At 42.3% G+C, this 20,685-nt stretch overlaps 1 protein-coding gene across 5 annotated transcripts in view; it reads left to right on the plus strand.

Annotated features, from left to right (window-relative positions):
* UBE2Q2 (ubiquitin conjugating enzyme E2 Q2) overlaps positions 1–20,685 on the plus strand; it is a 38,862-nt gene that overhangs the window by 5,101 nt on the left and 13,076 nt on the right. For 2 of the 5 annotated variants that reach the window (XM_079991695.1, XM_079991697.1), the window contains exons 2-7: positions 6,639–6,746; positions 11,026–11,130; positions 11,983–12,039; positions 12,968–13,105; positions 13,501–13,585; positions 20,369–20,429. In XM_079991695.1, coding sequence (XP_079847821.1) covers positions 6,639–6,746; positions 11,026–11,130; positions 11,983–12,039; positions 12,968–13,105; positions 13,501–13,585; positions 20,369–20,429 — 554 coding nt within the window. The remainder of the gene's footprint in view (positions 1–6,638; positions 6,747–11,025; positions 11,131–11,982; positions 12,040–12,967; positions 13,106–13,500; positions 13,586–20,368; positions 20,430–20,685) is intronic. The other 3 variants (XM_079991696.1, XM_079991698.1, XM_079991699.1) reach the window with 2 other exon arrangements.

Genomic DNA, 20,685 nt, shown 5'->3' on the forward strand with positions numbered 1-20,685 from the left:
TAAAATCAGCCGCAGCAGAACCTTAGAATTATAATGCAACCACAATAAAACAGCATCACAGATTGCAGGTCCAATTAAAATAATTACAAAAAGGCCACAGTAAACAAATAAGTTTTCAAGGTCCATTTGAAGCAATGGAGCCTGTCTGATCACGCTTGGGGGAAAAGTTATTTAGATACAGCATGCAAATTTACTACTTTCGTAATATGACATAAATTTAAAATGTGATTTCCCCCCACCCTGTTGAATCTCCCTCTTTTCTCAGTTCCAATTTGTTTGGTCTATATACTAAGCATCAAAGGTGAGTAAGAGCAGAGGTACACAAGTTTGAAACCATCAAAAGATTTATCAGCCAAAAACTAACACTAGAGTTACAGGATTTGATAAACCCTTGTGGGAGTGGTAGGTACCTGTTGATGGGAGCCACTAGTGCAGCCTACTGAATCCGAAATTGCCACACACCATAGTAGCTCCCACCCCTTTTGAAGTTTTCTTCTCCCACAAGGCAAATGTCATATGGTTCCTATTGTGTACATATCGTTGTACGCTGCCTTGATAGTTTATATGAAGGCAGTATATAAATGCTATTATACATAAATTTAAATTAATGTTGGCTAACAGCTTGCCACCCCTACTGGTAAAACAGCCCTGTGACACTCAGCTGTGAAGTGGCATAGCTCTTTTTGCAGGCTTGCACGTTGGTGCCATACCTTCCTGCAAAGCTGTAAACATTCTAGGAATTCAATGCCACCAGTAAACTGGCAAAGGGTTTTGAGCCAGCAGTCCTATGCACACTTCAAAGTAAGCCTCAGTGAAATTGGTGGAGCTTGCTTCTGATTAAACACAGATAGGATCAGGTTACATATTGGTTGAAATGGCTGTGTATGGCACTGGGCTTCCTTGATGAGTCTTGCTTATTTTGTGGAAGAAGAGGAGACAGTAAGTTCATGCCAACAACCGTTCATTTCTCCTGTCCTAGATATGCCCAGGGTGGGAAGGAGCAGTTGTGGTGATGCTGATGGCTTACTGTCATTGTGTAGGAGAAACTGAAAAGGTCCCTGCTTGCTTGCAGTGTGTTAGGACTGTAGTTTTATAGAACTAATGCTCAACTTGGCTCAGTGCTGTTTTAATGTGACATGTGATGAAAGTGAGCTGTTTCAGATAGGAAAAACTCAGGATTGTTCTATACAAACATAGAAATTCTAGCCATGTCAAGCTGCTCTACAGACTAAATATCAACCATCACTGTTGTAGGAATGCAGAAACTCTGCTTCTCTTTGTGTAGGAGAGGAATCCCTATTGGATCTTAACTGGTTGAGATCCTTTATTCCAGCCTTCCCCAACCTGGTGCCCTCCAGCTGTGTTGGACTTCAGCTTCCATCAGCCCCAGCCAAGGGAGCAATGGAAATCTCCACCATATTTGGGAATTTGCTAGTTACACTTCTCTTATAAGTACTCAAACTGAAGATGTTCTAGCTCCCTGCTTGGCCTTGTCATCTTTCTTATACAGAAAGCAAAAGGTGAACTTTTAATATACTTTTAATATACTGAAATTAATTTTTAATGGAGGCATATCCCAATATTTACTCCCACAAATCCATATTGTGAACAATCCTTGAATTGTAGTCTACCAGTGAACCACAATGTGTGTCTGATTTGCCCCTAAACATAATTGTAGAACTGGGGTGGGACAGTGTATGATGTCAAATAATAGGCAGAGGACTTGGGGACAAATATTAATTGCTGGTGAAAACTGAAATGGCAGAGATGAGAGTAGTGGTAGCTCCCCGCCCCCTTGTTTTCCTGTTGATCCAGGAATGAGAGAGCTGAGAAGTCAGCACTTCACTTAAAAAAAGGCTGCAGGGAACAATACTGTGATACAGATTATTATTATTATTATTATTATTATTATTATTATTATTATTATTTAAAATCCTGCCTTTACTCAGTTGGTTCCCCCCGTTTTATCCTTGCAACAATCCTTGGAGTGTAGGTTAGTGACTGGTGCAAGGTCATCTAGTTCGCTTTGTGACTGGATGGGCATTTGAACCTGAGTCTCCCTGGTTGTGTTCCAAGACTTTTCCACTGGTTCATGCCAGTTCTGCCAACCTGATCCAGAAAACAGTGCAAGAAACACATCTGTAACATATTGATGAGGTAGCCATTATTGTTTACTACCACAAATATAAGTTCAGCTCCCTGATTTAAGCAGCCATAACCATTTATTTGACTTGGATTGTGCTTCTAAACCCATTGAACCAAAGTTGGGTTTATTTCTGAGTCAAGGGCCAAGTAAGTGTGCTGACACCATAAACAGGTTTATTATGCTAAAAAGCTTTCACTGTCTGGCAGCCACACTTAACAGCACAAAGCCCTGTGAGTCCCATGAGGGTCTCAAGAGCGAAAGGAGTCAATAGTCTTGAGGTGCCTGTTGTCCCTCCCCTGCTCCCCCAAGGAGACTGCGCACTAGAACTTGAGTGCCATGTCAGGCACCTGCCCTACTTTGGGGAAAGCTGACTTAAGCTGTTCTTGGGACTTCCTTAGCAATGTCAGCGTGCCTTTGGTACAGAGGTGTCGTACTGTTTACAGCAAACAAGATGTACTTTAGCTCATGCTGCTTCAAGAGGGAATTGTCTGTTCTGCCTGGAACTACTGTCCCTGCTACACAGAATTGTGTTTGTATGTGGTCCTTACGCAATAAACAGATGAAGGCGTTGACACACTGGATAATTGAAAATGGCTGTGCCAGCTTGTCATAGGCAGTTAGACTCATTTTATGCCATGGGGTGTAATTCTAATGTTGTGTTCTTTTTTTTTCATGGCCAGTAAGGCATTTTGGGGCATAGGACTACTGGCAGCAGCTGGCCATCTGAGTGTTTACTGGCCCAGGGTGACCTGCATCATGATCACATAGCCAAAAGTTGGGGAATTAATCTTCTTCATAAGAGGAGACTCCTGGAGGTAGTTTGTGTGAACCCAAAGGCTTGATAGTTTGTAGGCAGCATCAGTAGTACTATAGAGCTCGGAGTTGCAGTAATTTCCCTTCAGAGGTGTAGAGCAATCTGTAAAAGCTGCCTTGATTGTTTCTGCACCTACCCCAGAACAGATATTGGCATGTTTAGCTATACCTGTATTTACCTATACCCATAGGAAGGGGATATATTTTCTGCATTCTAAACATTCTCTGTGGACTGGAGTGGGTATTATCAACTTGTTTTTTTGGCAGGAGCCTCTGGGCCTCCATAGAACTGCACAGTGAAGAAATGCAGGTATTAAATGCAGAGCGCTCTCCCCCGCCTCACTCCAAAGGAAGGAGTGGGCAATTGCTAGCTGATAATAAATATCCATTCATCCTGCCTCTCTTCCACAAGGGAGGGAAGCTAAAGGAGACTTACAGTGTTCACAGTCATTTCCCATCCAAGCACAGACCAGACTCCATATACCGTACCTTCTGACCATAGTTCTAAATTGTCAGACACCCTAAATAGCTCCTGCTTCCTTCAACATGTTTTAATAAATAGCAAGCATCCTAAATCATGGCAGGAGTCTTGCAAAATAAAAACTGGTGCCAAGCAACATGACCCATCTGCTTCTAATATAAACAGTGGGACTTGGTGCAACCTATGGCAAAAACTGCGTGAATCTGTTCCCTTTTTGAAAACGGCAGACCGTCTTGACTTTTGCTAAGACCTGTGCTAAGCGTTACATGCTTCCTTTAGAGGGTCAGCATTCAAGTAGCAGAAATCCAGTATTGAGGGAAACAGGAACTCTTTGATCTAAAGGTGTGTAGAACTGTTGGTCATTAGGCATGTTTGTTTTAGAATATGCTAGTTTTGCAGAATAAACATGAGCTTTTGTTATGTCTTCAACGGGGGTTAGTTCTGATAAACAGCAGTTCATTTGTGACTGGGCTGTACAGGAACAGTCTCTGTATAGATATTTCCCTGCACATAGGAAAGTATCTAAAACTCTTCTTTCTCATCTATTTATTCTTCTGTATGGAGGAGCATTTGATCATTTGGGTCCCCTATCTGCAATCTGATATAATGTATCGCAGAAACAGATTTAGCACACATCTGCTGTTTGTGTCAAACTTGACAGATGTTTATCTGGGAAATCATTTCATACATATAGTAGCAAGGGAGTGGGGGAAACAAGTTCACTAACAAAGCAAGGAGAGACCTTCTTGTGCTTGGTCATAATTCATTTTCAGATAGGATTTTTTGAGGATACATAATTAAAATAAAAATTTTGAGGGCCAGAAAGCAACATTTCTGTGCACAAGAAGCTGCCCAGTAGCAGACCTATCTAGCTTGTCTGCTGCTGCTCCCCAGAGTGTTAGACAGAGGCTTCCTTTGAAGATTTTGCAGATTACAAGCACTGAAAACAGTCCTTCTGACCTGGGATTCTCTGCTCCAGTTGCCACATCTCTCTGGAAACAATTGCTTTGTGTCCCAAGTGAGCAGCTATTGGTAGATCTTCCACTTCTAGCCGTTAAGATACTGTATGTTAGACATTTACTAAGGGCCAAATTAGACATAAGATGTGTGAATGCGTTTGATGCATATTTTTTAGCTGCCAGGGAGTAGGGCCTAGGCAGCATTGGAGCCAGAGCGAGTGGGGTGGATGAATTTAATTCTCCCTCCCTGACAAAAAGTGGCAGCTCTGAAGGTGCTGTTTGCGTGCAGTTTCAAGGGAGCAACCTTTCGTTGTTGGGACAGTGGAAATGTTGGACTTTTCTTCCTTCTCCCCTGTGCTCCCAGCCTGTATTCTTTACACTCATGTCAGTCAAGCGTTGTGTCTGGTGTTCTCCTGAGCCTTCTCACTTTGGGGTGCCAGTGTCCACAGATGAGCAAACAAGCCTCAAGAGTTGCATTATAAATGAGGGTGAGCCGGGATTGTCTCTTGAATGTGGTACAAAGCCAAGCTGCTTTGGTTTTTTTTTAAAGCAAACAAATCTTATTTTAGGTTTTCATTGATTCTTTTCTTTTAGCATTAGGCCTGACATCTCATTTAGGAAGAGTGTGTGTATGTCTGAGATGACATACTTTTCTGATTGGAATGAGGGTTGTTTTTGAGTTCCTTCAAGATAGGTTAGTCCCATATCTTTTTAGCCACGCTTAACCTGTTCAGTTTTTATATAATTACTTACTGGAGTAATTAGTGGCTCAAGTATGGATTCTCCTCCAACAAATTCCGTCTCTCCAGTGAAGGTTTATGTATGGAGAGTATTAATTAGCATTGGGGAGGGTGAGGAAAGAACAAAGAGGGAGCTAATTATGCCTGAAAACTTCATCTGAAATGGAAAGAAGTGTTATATTAATTATTCCTATAAGAAATTTGCTGCCGTGAAAGTAGCCACATTCTGTGTTACCTTAGAAAAACCCTGTTAGGCTGAGGGGACAGTGTTTGGCCCAAGGCCCTTTGGGGAGCTTCATGGCTATCCAGTGATTTTAATCTGTTTCCAGCATCCAAACCTTGCACCAGCCCTGCCCTGCTCTGCTCTGGGATTCCTCGTGCATTTATTAGTGCCATTTCTGAGCATAGGCTTGTAAATAACCACTCTAATTGGGATGGGATGAGACCTTGGAGGAGGAGCTCCGAATGGAATGCGTAGTCTCATTTCAAGTTGGAGTCAGCCCCCTTCAAACTGGATCTGGGATTCACTCCCTATCTCTGCTGCTGCTCTGCTTTCTTTTACAGACCCTCCCCTCCCCTGCTGGAGGGAAAAGGCTTCACCTTGGGGAAGTAAGCAAGAAGCGGTAGAGGGCTCACTTTGACACAGTTCTGAGTAGTGTACCAGCCAGAAGACAAGGAGTGAAGCAGGCACAATTTTCACTCTTGCTCATTCTCACTAAACCAAACTGAGCTGGAGGCAAGGCCTGTGTGGTACAGTGGTTAACAATAGCAAACTAGGTTGAAATCCTCACTCTGTTCTGAAGCTCACTAGGTTACCTCAGGCCAACCTACTTCACAGAATTGTTGTGAGGCTAAAATTAGGAAGGGGTGTGTGTTCACAGTTCTTATGTCTTTGGCGGGGGATAATGATGCATGGAGCACCCATTTTCGGCTAGGACAATGGGGCTCCTGGTGTTCACTGGTATGCTCAAAAAGCCAATGGAGGGGTTGCACATCTCAAATTGGCCAGACGCAAACTGCTTCCTGCTGACTAGCAGGAACACTTACCACAAATTACTACGATATGTAGGCAGGCAATTTTCCACACACACCCCTTAGCTAGTGGCTCACGTGAGCATAATTTGCACAACTGTCTTAGTGACCCTTTCCTAGAAGAAAGTGGTTGTACCCTCAGAAAAAGAAGGAAAAGTTGAGATGGTGGTTGAAGAAGTTGGTGCTTTTTCTCTTCAGGCAATTAGTTAAATCTTCATAGCCAAGTGTGCTCCCTGCTTTGGAAAACAGTTGCCCACTCTACATAACTGACTTTCTGTGTCTGTCTGGAGTTGAGATGGGGAGCTGCAGAGGTCTGCTTTATTGGTTTTTTTTAAAGCATTCTTTCTCTCACCTTGATAATAGGACATACTTTATATTTCAACAAGTGCAGTTCTCCAGAAGCTTTGAAATATGAATGTGTAGTTCAGGCATAATATTTATTTATTTATTTATTTATTTATTTAAAGCAGGAGTCTTATCCCTCTTCATCGCCAATATGGTTCGTGGACTCAGATGACCCCAACTTAACTTCAGTATTGGAGCGTTTAGATGATATTAAAAAGAGCAATACTCTGGTAAGTGATCACCTGTCCTCCTTTGCTTAATCTGGCATTTTGTTATAAACTAGGTATTAGGTCAGAATCCCACAGCCATTGGTGGTGCCTTTTTTGTTTTAAGCAAAAATATTGCTTGTGGTTTCACAAGTAGCACTCCTTCACCAGCTGGCCATCTAAAAAGATTTGATCTAGAATAGTGTCTCTTTCAGTTTGCAGAAACCATTTAGTCACAGCAAAGGCTCATGGAGGGTAACTACCACAAATGTTTTAGCAATTGCAAAAAGCAGAAGCCAGAAAACAAGTGTGCTTTGCGTGGAGAGGGGGGCATGTTATAAATAACAAAATTGTCCACTTGTATGGGAGAAAGCAGGTGGGATTTTTCATGCTTTCCTGTCAAAAATAATTTCTAGATATTGTGACAGTACGTCTTAACACATAGTGCCAAAACTGAAACTAGCGCTGCCCTCTTTTCTTATCATAGCTGGCTGAGTTCTGACTTCCAAGCAGGAGAAGAAGAGCTTCATATTGTGATTCTTTCATGCTGCTTTCTCTGACCCAGTTCCCTCCAGTTGTTGTGGGACTGCAGCTCTCATTGGCCCCGGCTAGCATGACCATGGAGGGCATCAGGTTGGGAAAGGCTTCTTCAAGAAATCATACTGGTTTCTTGTATTTAGTTTTAAAGCTACCCTGCCTTTACCCGTGACCAAAGCAGAGGGCTGAAGTCCTACTGGGCTTTCCAACGTATGTATTTCTACCACCAATTCTTGAAATCAAATTGGGGGTGTTAACCAAGGGGCAATTCATAATATGCACTACTGGGAAAGAATATTTCTTCCTAGCCTGAATTCTTGGCTTGTGGGACTGCCGTCTTCTGGATGGGTGGTGTACACATGCAAAGCCCAAGCAGCCATGATTTGATGCTACAGTCCCAAAAATCTTAACCATGGGAATTCTGGAGCAGCAGTAGGATGGTAGAGCATCTAGAAACAGGTGTTGCTGCTGCTTCCCTTACTTGGCTGCTTTTAGGAAGGAGACAGTTGTCCTGTTCAGGTTGTCTTCCAGTTGATATCATTTACACTTGCCTGTTGGTAAGGATGAGAGAGAGAGTGTGTAAGAGTCTAAGCAGAGCTGGCATTGTGTTGGAGTTGATCACAAGTTATAATAAAAAGAAGTATAGCATTCCAGAAAGAATGTTATAACTGGAAAATCTATTAAATGATATTTAGTATTTATTGGCAAACTCCTTCATGATTTAATTTTGTTCCAACACATCAAGAAGGCTCTCCAGCTGCTCATGAGCATAGATTCTGTTTTCCTGGAGTCTCTTGTAATGAGCAATGTTTAGCATTCTCAGGGTTTGCCAAGCACTGTGAAGCCAGTTAAGCTGAAAACATTTGAGACACATCCTGCTTCATAGTATCCTGAATTGTCTATAGATCCACAGCAACGTAGTAGTACCAAATGTTACTCTCGCTCTTACTCTGCACTACTGGAGTTAAAACACTTTTGGTTAAACATTTTCCAGTCTGTAACTGCTTCATACTGCATCTTAAATCTGAACTGTGGACTATTGATAAGTGTAGCATGTTTTAGACCAATGCATACAGTATTGTGTAGGACATCTAATGCTGATGTGTAGATGTGACATCAGAGTTCATGTGTCCATTGCCAGGCAGGCGGGATAGGCTGTTCTAAAAATGAGATGTTGGGGCATCTGCTTAAGTTTCTCATACATATTTTGAATAAGAATAGATTACAAAAATCAAAGGGTCTGGACTAGACTCATTCTGTTAGGCTTTGCAGCTTCAGATGAGTTGGAAAGAGTCCTGATGCAGTAGCAAGCTCATCTGGAAAGTTGTGTTTTCAGAAACAGTTCCAAGAAAGATAACTGTAACATTTTGGCACTATTATCCCAGATTCGCCTTGTTGGTCCTGTACTAGTTCTGCCTCTTTCAAGGCTGCCTGGGAGGTAGCTGGTTCTAAATATGAGCAAGCGACACTGTTCATTCCTATCCATGAGTGCATCATGCTTTCTGCATCCAACAATTCTATGCTTGTTTCCTAGCCTGTGGCTTCACCTGCTGCTTAATAGCATCCCACAATAGAGCCACATTTCCTGGTTATCTGAGGTTGCTGGGCAGGGAAGGATGTGACCAACTTTCTACGACATGAGTTTGTAGCTCAAACTGGGGCCTTAGCTAGTTCTGCTTCTGTAAGCCAAGCATGTTACCTTCCCAAGCAAGTGTTGGTAGAGGCCCTGCCTTGACCTAGAGATCCAGAAGCTTTAATTCTCCCTCCTCCGTCTGCCATGCTCTGCATACTGTCGTACCTTGGAAGTCGAATGGAATACATTCTGGAAGTCCATTTGACTTCCAAAACATTTGAAAACCAAATCACGGCTTTGCCAATCAGAAGCCATGGAAGCCCCTTCAAACGTTCAGGTTTGAAAAGGGCATTCGCAAACCGGAACAATCATTTCTGGGTTTGCGGCGTTCAGGAGCCAAAACGTCCAAGTTTCAGGGGGTTTGACAACCAAGGTGCAACTGTACTCAAATTTAATTAATTTGCCCGTTAGAATCCTATGCTATAGTTAAAATCTACTGTTTGGGTTGCAGAAGCCAGTGCCTTCTGTTGGTTGCTTAAGCATTTAACAGTAGCTGGTCATTATTTCTCCACAGTAAAAATGAGGAGTTGAAACCTGCTCACTCTTATTTAAAAAGGAGCTTCAGGTGCTTGGGTAAACAGTGGCACTGCACGACGAAGCCAGACTTGACATGGGGTCTTATGGATGCCACTAAATCTGCCTTGTTGTTTAATGGGCTAATCCTAAAGAAGTCTGAAAAACCTTGAAAGTAAATCATACTTAATACAGTGGGATAGAACTATCTAGTAAGCATGCTTAGGGTTGCAGCTTTAACATTCATAAAGAATTACACAGTAAGTGCTGTACATTTTGCCCAAACAAAAATCTGCAAATCAGTCTAATAGATCTTTCATTGACACTTCCACGCTGAATGTGCCATTCCTAAACCTGTCTTTGAATGGAGGGGTATTTAAAGGGAAACAGCATTTTGCAGGCTAAAAATAGTATCCTATGGGCTCTGAGCAGGGTGTCAAAAAGCAAAACACTGATGTATTGCCGGAGATCCATAGGTGGTCACAGGTGGTCATGTTATTCCCAGCTGTTAATCTGTGCTACCATAGGTGCAAAACTCAGGTTACATGTAGCTTATTGGGAGACAAAATTCTGTCTGTTTTGGGCTGCCGCCAGCAAATGGACGCTCTCCTCTTGCCCTTAACACTTGATAAAAACTAGGATTTATGTGTATGTGGTAAAAGTAAAAGCACTTAAGGCCAAGATATTCAAGGTGCTTTGAGTGTGTGTGTGTGTGTGTGTGTGTGTGTAAAAGTGGTAATTTTCATAGGGCTGGAAGGAAGTGCAATTGCCAGGCCAAGGCAGAATGCTCTGCAGAGCAGGACACCTGATCCGGGCAGCAAAGGCTGGAGTAAGCAAGGTGTTCCATTTCCAGGGTATTGCAGGACAGGTGGGTCCGGATGGCACAAGCCACAGAGAAAATTTATTCCTGGTACCAAATATTCTGTCAGACACTGAATTTCTATAAATTTATTTCTGTAAACAAACTAGATGTTCGTTAGTTTTTGAAGCATATGGCTAATGATTCTGTCTGTTGCGGTGCAGTTAAGACTAGGGCTGGGTGATGTTTGGTTTTCAACATCATGATATATCAGCGGCTGAATACTGAAATATGCTGATATATCATGATGTCTGCAAATCCATTGCCTTGAGTCCTACCCTCCAAAGCAGGAGAAAACAAGCACGCTCCCTCTTCCCTATGGCAGTCCTTGAGATATTTGAAGATAGCTAACATATCTCCTCTCAGTCTCCTGTGCGTATGGAACTCTGATACATCATGGAGAGAAGGGTTCAAGCGAATCCTTGTCTCTGATGTGCACACTTCAATGCTTAGGGTATGTGCTTTCAATTGAGCAGTTCCTCCAGGTGGTGCTGGCAGGTCAAGAGGACCGTCCTGCGTGCCCTCCCAGAATAGCTGGATAGATACAAGATGGAAGCTGTTGCTTTATTAATCTGAGTACCAGGAAATCTAAGACTTAACAACTTATAGCCTTTGTATATTATAGGGTTTATTATAGTCATTTGTTTAAGAGGTGGGTATCCTCTTTGTTGGGCACAGGATTCAGGGCACAGCACGGCAAACTTTCATTCAAATAAAACGTGAGAACAAACCATTCACAAGCCATTTTACTTGTTTTGTAGCTTCTCCAACAATTGAAACGATTGATATGCGACCTCTGCAGACTATATAATCTTCCTCAGCATCCTGATGTTGAAATGTTAGATCAACCATTGCCGACCGGCCAGGTAAATCCTAATGTTCCTCTGACTCACAGGTGCTAATGGGTCTGCTTGATGTTTGGGCTGTGGGCACAGATTGTTGAACCTCCATTAAGCATGCTGCTGACCACACACAGGAGTGCAACATGGGTTATTTTTTGTGGTGTGTAAAGGTGACTAATTCACAAATCATTTCTATGCAGAGCAAGTGGTACTCATTGTCTTGTTAAGGAAAACAACATTCCTCATTGTTTGAGATGAGCATTGTGTTTATCTTTGTGATGGAGCAAAGCAGGGTAGGCTTATAAAGAACTTTCAGGTTCTGCTGCTTAGTCAGTTCCAGTGAGGGCGAAGCTTTCCTGTCTTCTTGTTCCTCCCTTACATGCAAAGATGCTTACTCTCCTCCAGCTTTAAGAAGCTCACTGTGGCCTTCATAGCGCTGCCTCATTGAGAATTTAATCTCTCGCCACTAGACACCTCTCTGTTTCTAATGTTTTTTCCAAAACTGATAGTTATTTATCAAAGTGCAGTCAGTGTGTGCATATGTTTGCATCTTTGTGTGTGCTTCTTTATAGCTCATAAGCTCAATTCCTATTTTCAGTAATGGTGTTTAGCATTTGTAACATGCTTTTGAGTGTTCAAAGCATATCATGTGCATTATCTTGTAAACCCTACGGGACGAAACCTCCCTGAAAAGTGAGTGAGTGTTGTTATTGGGAATGGGATCCTCAAGCTAGCATGTGTTGTGGCCATCTAGTGATATAGCAGAGGTCGAATTTAAACTTACTCAGCCTCTTGGCCGCTGGCATACTTTTTCTTTTCTTTCTTTTTTAAACTGAAAGTGATAGTAACAAAGAATCTGATTTTGTTATGCTCCAGAATGGAACAACGGAAGAGGTTACATCAGAAGAAGAGGAGGAGGAAGATATGGGTGAAGTATGTGTGTGCGCGCATCTGTGCACGCACGTCTGTGCATGCACACGCATGCTTTCCTTGTAGTAGTAGTAGTAGTAGTAGTAGTAGTAGTAATAATAATAATAATAATAATTAATAATAATAAATTAATTTTATTATTTTTATCCTGGCCATCTGGCTGGGTTTTCCCAGCCACTCTGGGCTGCTCCCAATCGAATATTAAAAAAACAATACAGCATTAAACATTAAAAACTTCCCTAAACATGGCTGCCTTCAGATGTCTTTTAAAAGTAGGATAGTTGCTTATTTCCTTGACAACTGATGGGAAGGTGTTCCACAGAGCAGGTGCCACTACTGAGAAGGCCCTCTGCCTGGTTCCCTGTAACCTCACTTCTCACGGTGAGGGAACCACCAGAAGACCCTCAGAGCTGGACCTCAGTGTCTTTGTTATTCTTATTCTGGCTTCTATCATTCTTGAATCTGTCTAGGGAAGGAGGAGTGGAAACCATGGGGAATCAATTGAAGATCTGCCTTCCTAAAGTTCAATAACCCCTTTGTGTGCAATCCTTATCCCACCCAAAGAGCATTGTGTGTATCTGTCTGACTGCCAGGGACCCTGCAATAGAGCTTCCCTTCGCTCCTATGCACTCTCCTCCCTGTGTGCATATTCCTGAGATAACGGGGTTCAAAGCAACGGGGGGGGGGGGGGGGCTTGTGCTTCCCTTTCACCTGATCCAATAGTGCACATTTAGGGCAGGGTGAGAGAAACAGCCATGAAATCTCAATTGCTTTTGTAAGCATTTTGCCAATGAGATACACCCGCATTTTTGCCCTTGCTTGTGTTCTCCCCCATCCCTGCCCTGACTGATGCAAAGCACTAAGGCACATGAATTTTGCTTTTGTTGGCCTTGTTCTTCTTCTTAAGTAGTATAGTGATTTTGTCTTGTAGGATATTGATCTGGATCATTATGATATGAAGGAGGAAGAACCTGTTGATGGAAAGAAGACAGAGGATGATGGCATTGAGAAAGAGAACCTGGCAATCCTAGAAAAAATCCGAAAGAGTCAAAGGCAAGACCACCTAAACGTAAGAGGCAATTAAACAAATAAGAGCATGCTGTAGAATGCATACAGCATTTCATTTTCTGCACCGTTTCTTGCAGGAATGTATGTACTTTTAGCACACTTCCGTAAATTTCATAGCTATATTGGGAGTTATAAGGTTACAGTCTCTCCATGCTTTCTGTGTATGCACTTATTCTGCTTATACATATAGAAAGAATTTAAATCACTTTACCAAAAATGTACTGTTTTTTTCTACCTTCCAACTTGTTAAATATTTAAAATTAGTGTCCTAAATGATTGTGCCAATTTTGCAATATTGATCATTGGTAGCCTTCTTTTAAACAGCCTTTTAATGGCCCTGGTACTGTTCTCTTTTAAGAGTTTTATCAAATCAAGCTACCCTTAACTTATTTTTAGGGTGCAGTCTCTGGGTCTGTCCAGGCTTCAGATCGACTTATGAAAGAACTCAGGGATATATATAGGTCGCAGAGTTACAAGTCAGGTAAGTATCTGCATCTTTTATGAGCAAAATCATAACGTTCTATTCTGATCAGGGCTACGATATGCAAAATTAAGGCTGCAATCCTATATAATGTATGGCAGGGGTGGCCATTGTGGTGCCTTTTAGATGTTTTTGCCATGCTGACTGGGGCTGTTGGGAGTTGGAGTCCAAAACATCTGGAGGGTGTCAGGGTGGCTGCACTTGATGTATAGTATACTTGCTTGTGCTGAACTATCTGGGACATAGCTATGAGTAGACATGCATAGATTTCCATTGTAAATGTGCCCAAATCTGAAACTGAGTAAGTGGCTTGTTTTGTCTTCTTTCCTAGTGTCTGCACTATCAGATTCTGAGCTATTCCTCTGTTGCACTCAGTTCGGCATTCATACTTTTAAGAATATTTTTTAAATGAAATTATAAACATTGTGCACTTTATCAAAGTGTCTCAGGTGAAATACTAAACAACCATCAAACAGTTTGAAATCTGTGTTAAGTAAAGAAAGCACAAATACCCTTAAATTTCACAGTCCCATCCACCAGTCACAGGACTCCCTCTCTGAATCAAAAATTAATTGCAAATTCCCACACAGAAAGAAAGTGTGGGAAACCCCAGCTTTTATCTGGAGTGTAATATCTAGTCTGTCTCAGTATTTGCTTACAAATGGCCTGGCCTTGAAAATGCTTTTCCTGAGAAAACCATTCTCTCTGTCTCTGTCTCGTTAATCAAATCACAGTTGACCGTTTACTCTCCCAGCTTACCAGAAAGTCCTTGTGTTGCATTCCTAGTATGTACTCCACATTCTGCAGGTCTAAATCACCAGTTGATTTCCTCCACCTCTCATGGCTGCTGCATATTTTTTAAAGGCAGCACTCCCTAACTTTGCGTATGAGGGGTGAAGGCTGAAATTTTCTGCCATTGCGCTCTCTCTCTCTCTCTCTCTCTCTCTCTCTCTCTCCTTAACACGGAGCTAAAACCTTGTTCAAAGACTACAGCATGATATCCTTCCAACATAATACAACGAGTTGTGCAGAATCCTTCAGTTCCCTATGTTTATTAGCATATATAAAACTGGCATGCTCCAGGGCTTTTGCCCTATGTTCTCTTGAGAAAAATTGTGCATTAACTTGGTAAACAAATGCTTGTAGATTTTCTCCTATAGATCAGCACAGCCAGCCAATTATCTGACTGTCCTCTTCATTCTGTACGTAGTTCAGTTCCTGAAATAGCACAGTAGAGGAGTAAGACATTGTTTGAGCTGCCTCCATATTGAGTTTTAAGGCTTTTTTCCAGTAGTGATTTTTTCACAAGGTCAGGCTGTGTCTAGGAGCCTCAGTGGCATTCAGAAATATCACAAGGGTTCCCAGAGGCTGTCAAAAATTGGCCTTGACTTTTGCGCTTCTATGAGAGTTTGAATTGGGTGGCTACCTTAACTTATAAAAAGGGTAGCTAGAATTTTTAAATTTTATCCAGACATCTTTACTGAAAGTTCAAAAAGTACATACTTACATGTGCACTAAACATGATGAGACATGTTGAGAGAGAAAAAGAGAAACAGCCCCCGTGTAGAAGGGAAAATCAAGGGGGGGAGGGGAGGAAACCCAAAATTATACTTTACAAAGTTGTTATTGTGCTCCACCAGATCTTAACCTATTACACTATTTGTAAGAATGGATTCCAAATATCATTGAATTTGTCCTTGGCAAGTCTGTGTTTATATGCAAGTTGTTCTTATGTTGCGAGTTTGTATAAGTCTTCAATCCAATCGTAGAAGGGAGCTGCATTTTTATTTTTCCAATTCTTCAGTATCTGTCTTTTTGTTGTGGTCAGGGCATGGAGAGTCCACTCATATTGTCCTTTTGTAGGGTTCCATGTGCTTGAAAATATTCAAGAGGATGCTTTGCTCTGTAAATGTAAGGTTGTTCCATACAGTTCTGTTGATGGTTACAGTTACCTTCTGCCAAAAATATGTCAGTATAGGACAATGAAATAACATGTTTTAGAGAAGTATTATCCCTATTGCATTTCCAACAGTTAGATACCTTAGATAGCCCAAAAAGGGTAGCCATAATAACTGGAAAGTGCAGCCCACTGAAGATACGGAAAGAAGGAGAGGCTTTTGTAGAGTAATACTTGGATTTATTGAATTGAGCTTTGAGTCTTCTTAATGGATATTGACAAAAAGGTAATTTAAATTAATTGTGCACATTTTTAAAAAATTACTCTTTGAAATATGATTCGTGTTTGTAGGTGGCTTTAATTTTTTATATTAGATTCGAACACTTGTGAAGGTTTTATTAACAAGTGATATGAAATGGGAGTAGAAGTGTGGGGGAAAAGGTTGCTATAACTTATATAACGGCATTGCTTTCAGGGATTTAGAAACTTAAAAACCCTTTAAAATTAAGATTTTTTTTTTATAAGCCTTAAAAGGAGCCAGGATTTTCCCGAGGGTCCCTGCCTGTCATAAAATCATGGAATTGTAAAGTTGGAAATAACCCCAAGGGTCATCTAGTCCACCCCCTGCAATGCAGGAATCTCAGCTAAAGCATCCAGGACAGATGACCATCCAGCCTCTGCTTTAAAAGTTCTGAGGAAAGAGTCACTACCTTCCAAGTGAGTCCTGTTCCACTGCTGAATGTTCTTCCTGATGTTGAGTTGGAATCCCCTTTCTTGTAACTTGAAGCCATTGGCTCGGGTCCCACCCTCCAGAGGAGGAGAAAACAGGCTTGCTCCATTTCCCATGGGATAGCCCTTGAGTTATTTGAAGATGGCTATCAGATCTCCTCTCCCTCTCCTCCATTCCAGGCCAAGCATACCCACTTCCCTCAACCTTTCCACATGGTTTCCAGACCCTTGATCATCTTGGTTGCCCTCCGCTATACACATTTCAGCTTGCCAATAGTATTCCTAATTTGTGGCGCCCAAAATTGAACATAGTATTCCAGGTATGGTCTGGCCAAGGCAGGATAGAGTGGTATTATTACTGCCCTTGATTGGGGCACTATACTAGTGTTGATGCAGCCTAGAATAGCATTAGCTTTTTTCACTGCTGCATCATACTGTTGACTCATGTTAAGTTTGTGGTTCACTAAGGCACCTAGATCCTTTTCATGTGTACTAGCTGGGTACCCCCCATCTTACATTTGTGCAGCGGGTGAGACCTGTTTTATGGAAGCAAGCCTGGTATGATACTTGTGACTGGTGAGAACATTCTAGGCAGGGCTGGAGGATCTCAAGTGCTTCATTGGTGTGGCATCTCAAAACCTGGCACAAGGGGCAACTGAAGTATAAAAGGGCTATGTGATTGGAGGAACAGACATTCCATGGGAAACTCAGGATGCCATGGATACATGTGCAAAGCCCCCCAAGGCAGCAAAAGTTTTGGATCACTGGATGGTTCTCAGTAGATGGAGAAGGGTTTTGGTTTTTTTACTCCCAGCTGTTTGACAACAGCAAGAACACATGGTTGTTCCCTCACCCCTTCATTCTGTTGAAATGAAGGCAGCTTGGGAGAAACCCAGGAGTGGGTTTTTGTGAGGCAGGACTGTGAGTTTATTCATCCCAGTGCATTATGGGACACAGGAGGCAAATGCCGCAGTTCCTTGCGCAATATTTTTGCACCTGACTTTTCCCACTTGCTGTTTCTGCACGCGATTCTAGTTGATGATCCTCTTGGGATTATTAAAAAAACAAACTGGTCGATCCCACAAGTCTGGTTCAGGTAGGGATGTTGAAAGGTAGTCTCTCTAGTTTTTGACTTTAATGTGTCTAGCTCTGGAATAAAGACTTATCCAAATGCATTGCATCTGCTTCTAATAAGGCTTGCATGGCATTTGTGCTTCCTGGGGTGTTCCTGGTTTCATTTCATGTCTGGGGAATTACCTATCCGTGCTAGAAAGAACGCATCCTTAAGATGCGGCATTCTTAATCAGTGCCAGGGTGTTTGCTATCTATAGATATAAGCTCTTGACACACAGTTAGCTAGTAATCCCGAGGTAGTGTTGTGTTGTATTTGCTCTTACAAAAGGCCCCCATATGAACTGGTGCACCTTGGAATAGAAGTGGCTTGAGAGTGGAGATTCTATCAGCTGTGCATTTTGACAGTATCCAGCTGCTTCATCTTCAGACAGCAGTCGTGAGCTGAGCACCGACACCGGAGATAACAGTGAAATATTCACAAAATGGAAGGATTCTTGTTTTTAGGGGCCTGGCCAGCCTAATTTAAAAATACAGGAGTGCTTCTGGCATCCCACCTCCACTAAAGTTCCCAATTCATTTTCCCACCTTGACCACAAATCCGCTCTTCCCTCTATAGCTGAGATGGGGAACCTGTGTCCCTCTAGATATAGTTTGGGGCTGAGGAGAATTGGGAGCCCAACATCAGCTGGAGGGCCACTGAATCCCCATCCCTGCTCTAGAGCGCCAAGGTGAGTGTGAAAAGGTAGATGCAAACATTCTTTCAAGTTCAAAAGATGGCAGCCCAGGAAGACAACCCACAAACAAGGGAGTTGTCTGCTGATCATTTGCATAGTGGACCATTATATGTATGGACAGGTGGTTCGGCTGCCTGGCCTGATCTTGCACCTCCCTTAATCCTATGCCTGCCCTTTGAATTAATTTGTTGTTTATTTGCTTAAAATTTGGAACATTAATAAAAATCAGTTGGGGGGGGGGGAATGCCATGCCTGTTCAAGGAGGCCTACTGCAGTCATTTGTTTGGGTGGGTGTGGGATGAACCAGTGCAATCTTACACAGACAAAATTCTTCATTTCTTTAAATAATCTTTCAACCACTTGATGCCTCTGCAACTCTGTTTCCTTTAATCCTTAACCAGTTGTTATGGGAAACTTAGTTTTACAGAAACTCCCTTCCCAAACTCTTCTCCTCACCCCAAGTGTAATACTGTGTTCAACTAAGGCCAACAGAATCTGAGATCAGAAAAGGCAGCTTACAACTGTAAGGCATGATGGCACTGACAAGAACGGCAAGTGCTACTCCTGAATCACTGCCTTCTTTTATGCATTTGTAACCCGTTCTTCACTAAAGGAACCTAGCAGCCCCTTGCTCTGGGTATCTCCCTCTTGGACTCCTGCAATGCGCTCTACGTGGGGCTACCTTTGAAGGTGACCCGGAAACTTCAGCTAATCCAGAATGTGGCAGCTAGACTGGTGATGGAGCGGCCACCAAGACCACATAACATCGGTCTTGAAAGACCTACTTTGGCTCCCAGTACTTTTCTGAGAACAATTCAAAGTGTTGGTGCTGACCTTGAAAGCCCTAAACTCTCGGCCCAGTATCCCTGAAGGAGCGACTCCACCCCCATTGTTCTACTCGGACACTGAGGTCCAGCGCCAAGGGCCTTCTGGTGGTTCCCTCACCGTGAGAAGTGAGGTTACAGGGAACCAGGCAGAGGGCCTTCTCAGTAGTGGTGCCAGCCCTTTGGAACACCATCAGATGTCTTCTAAAAGTCAGATAGTTACTTCCTTGACATCTGAAGGCAGCCCTTCAGGGAGGTTTTTAATGTTTGATGTTTTATTGTGCTTTTAATTCTGTTGGGAGCCATCCAGAGTGGCTGGGGAAACCCAGCCAGATGGGCGGGGTATTTATTTATTTATTTATTTATTTATTTATTTATTTATTTATTTATTTATACATACCCCCGCCCTTCTGGCTGGGTTTCCCCAGCCACTCTGAACGGCTCCCAGATATTACTATTATTGCTTGAGCAGGCAGAGAGAGGCCTGCCTACTTTTCGCAGCATAATCACAACTCGTTCTGCTAAGACCCCACTTTTTATTATTTGTAAGTCATTTTAAACTAACTAGGAAAGTTGCCTCTAGAGAGAGCATCTCCCCAGGACTTTCTTCTTTAGTTGGGGCTGGCAACATAGACTGTTTGGCACTGGAAAGACTGCATAAACTGGCTAAATTTTGTAGCTTCTATTAATACAAATGCAGGAAAGAAACTGAATGGGATTTTCCTGGCCTTTTTATTTGCTTTATCTTCTCTTCCACATATTTGTGTGTGGCATTTTGAAAGCCACAGAATTCACTCGTTTTAAAAATACATTCTTGGGGATTTTCTATATGCTTATTTGCCTGATTCAGCGGCAGGTGCTGCCCCAGGAACCTCAGCTGATGTGTCTGCTGTGCAGATGAGCTGGGAGAAGGCGCAGTCATTCAATATGTGCGCAGTTGCTGCCGTTAGAGTGTTGCTGTTATTATTTTACTGAAGGTGCAAGTAGAATGAATCAATAAGCTCTTTCCCTGAGACATTCTCTACAAGCTGTTCTTTCCTACAGCAGGAGGTTTCCCTGGTGTGAATTTCTGCTGCAAAATAGAGGAGAGTTTGTGGAGGAAAGGTGGGGAAAGAGTCATGGAAACCCTAACTTGCCGTGGAAAAAGGCTGCAAGAGGTTGTCCAGGCACATATAATTCATGGTACTGTAAATAGTGTCAAAACAGATGCTGTAGGTTTTCTGAAGCTAGGCACATGTGGAGCCAGTCAGTCTTGTAAAGGAGGGTATTAGGAGTTCCACGTAGGAGCAAGATATAATTTTGCCCTCACATACAAAGGTAAGATTGCTCTTATTTGTGAAGTTCTGCTTTCATCCAAACAGCTCTGTGCTGCTGAGGAAAAGAGAGGACCTTGCTCATTCAGAACTCAGCATCTCTTTGCATTCAACCTTTGTGGAGTTCCAGATCGCTATCTTGGATTTGGGTGTGGGTGTGTTTTCTAGTAACAACGGAAGCAAGCAACCCTTTTCATTTCCATTTTCTGCAGGGATTTATTCAGTGGAACTTGTAAATGACAGCCTATATGACTGGCATGTAAAACTTCTAAGGTAAGTTCACTTTTCCCCACCCCAACACTGTCCTAAATCAGTGAGTGGTTTTGCTATTGATGGATAGCTGGGTTGGATGAAGGTGCATGATGATAATCATTTGATGTCTGCACCTAGGAAAGTTGTATACTATGTTGCAGATTAGAATATTTGCTTAAGGTTAGGGTTGTCACTCTAGACTTTTTTGTAGATCTAATTGGCTAGGTCACTTGATTAGCCAGTGCATCTCTTTTCAAAAACAGACTTTTAAGTGCTT

Source organism: Podarcis cretensis, assembly GCF_951804945.1.
Source record: "Podarcis cretensis genome assembly, chromosome: 9".
NCBI classification, from domain to species: Eukaryota; Metazoa; Chordata; class Lepidosauria; order Squamata; family Lacertidae; genus Podarcis; species Podarcis cretensis.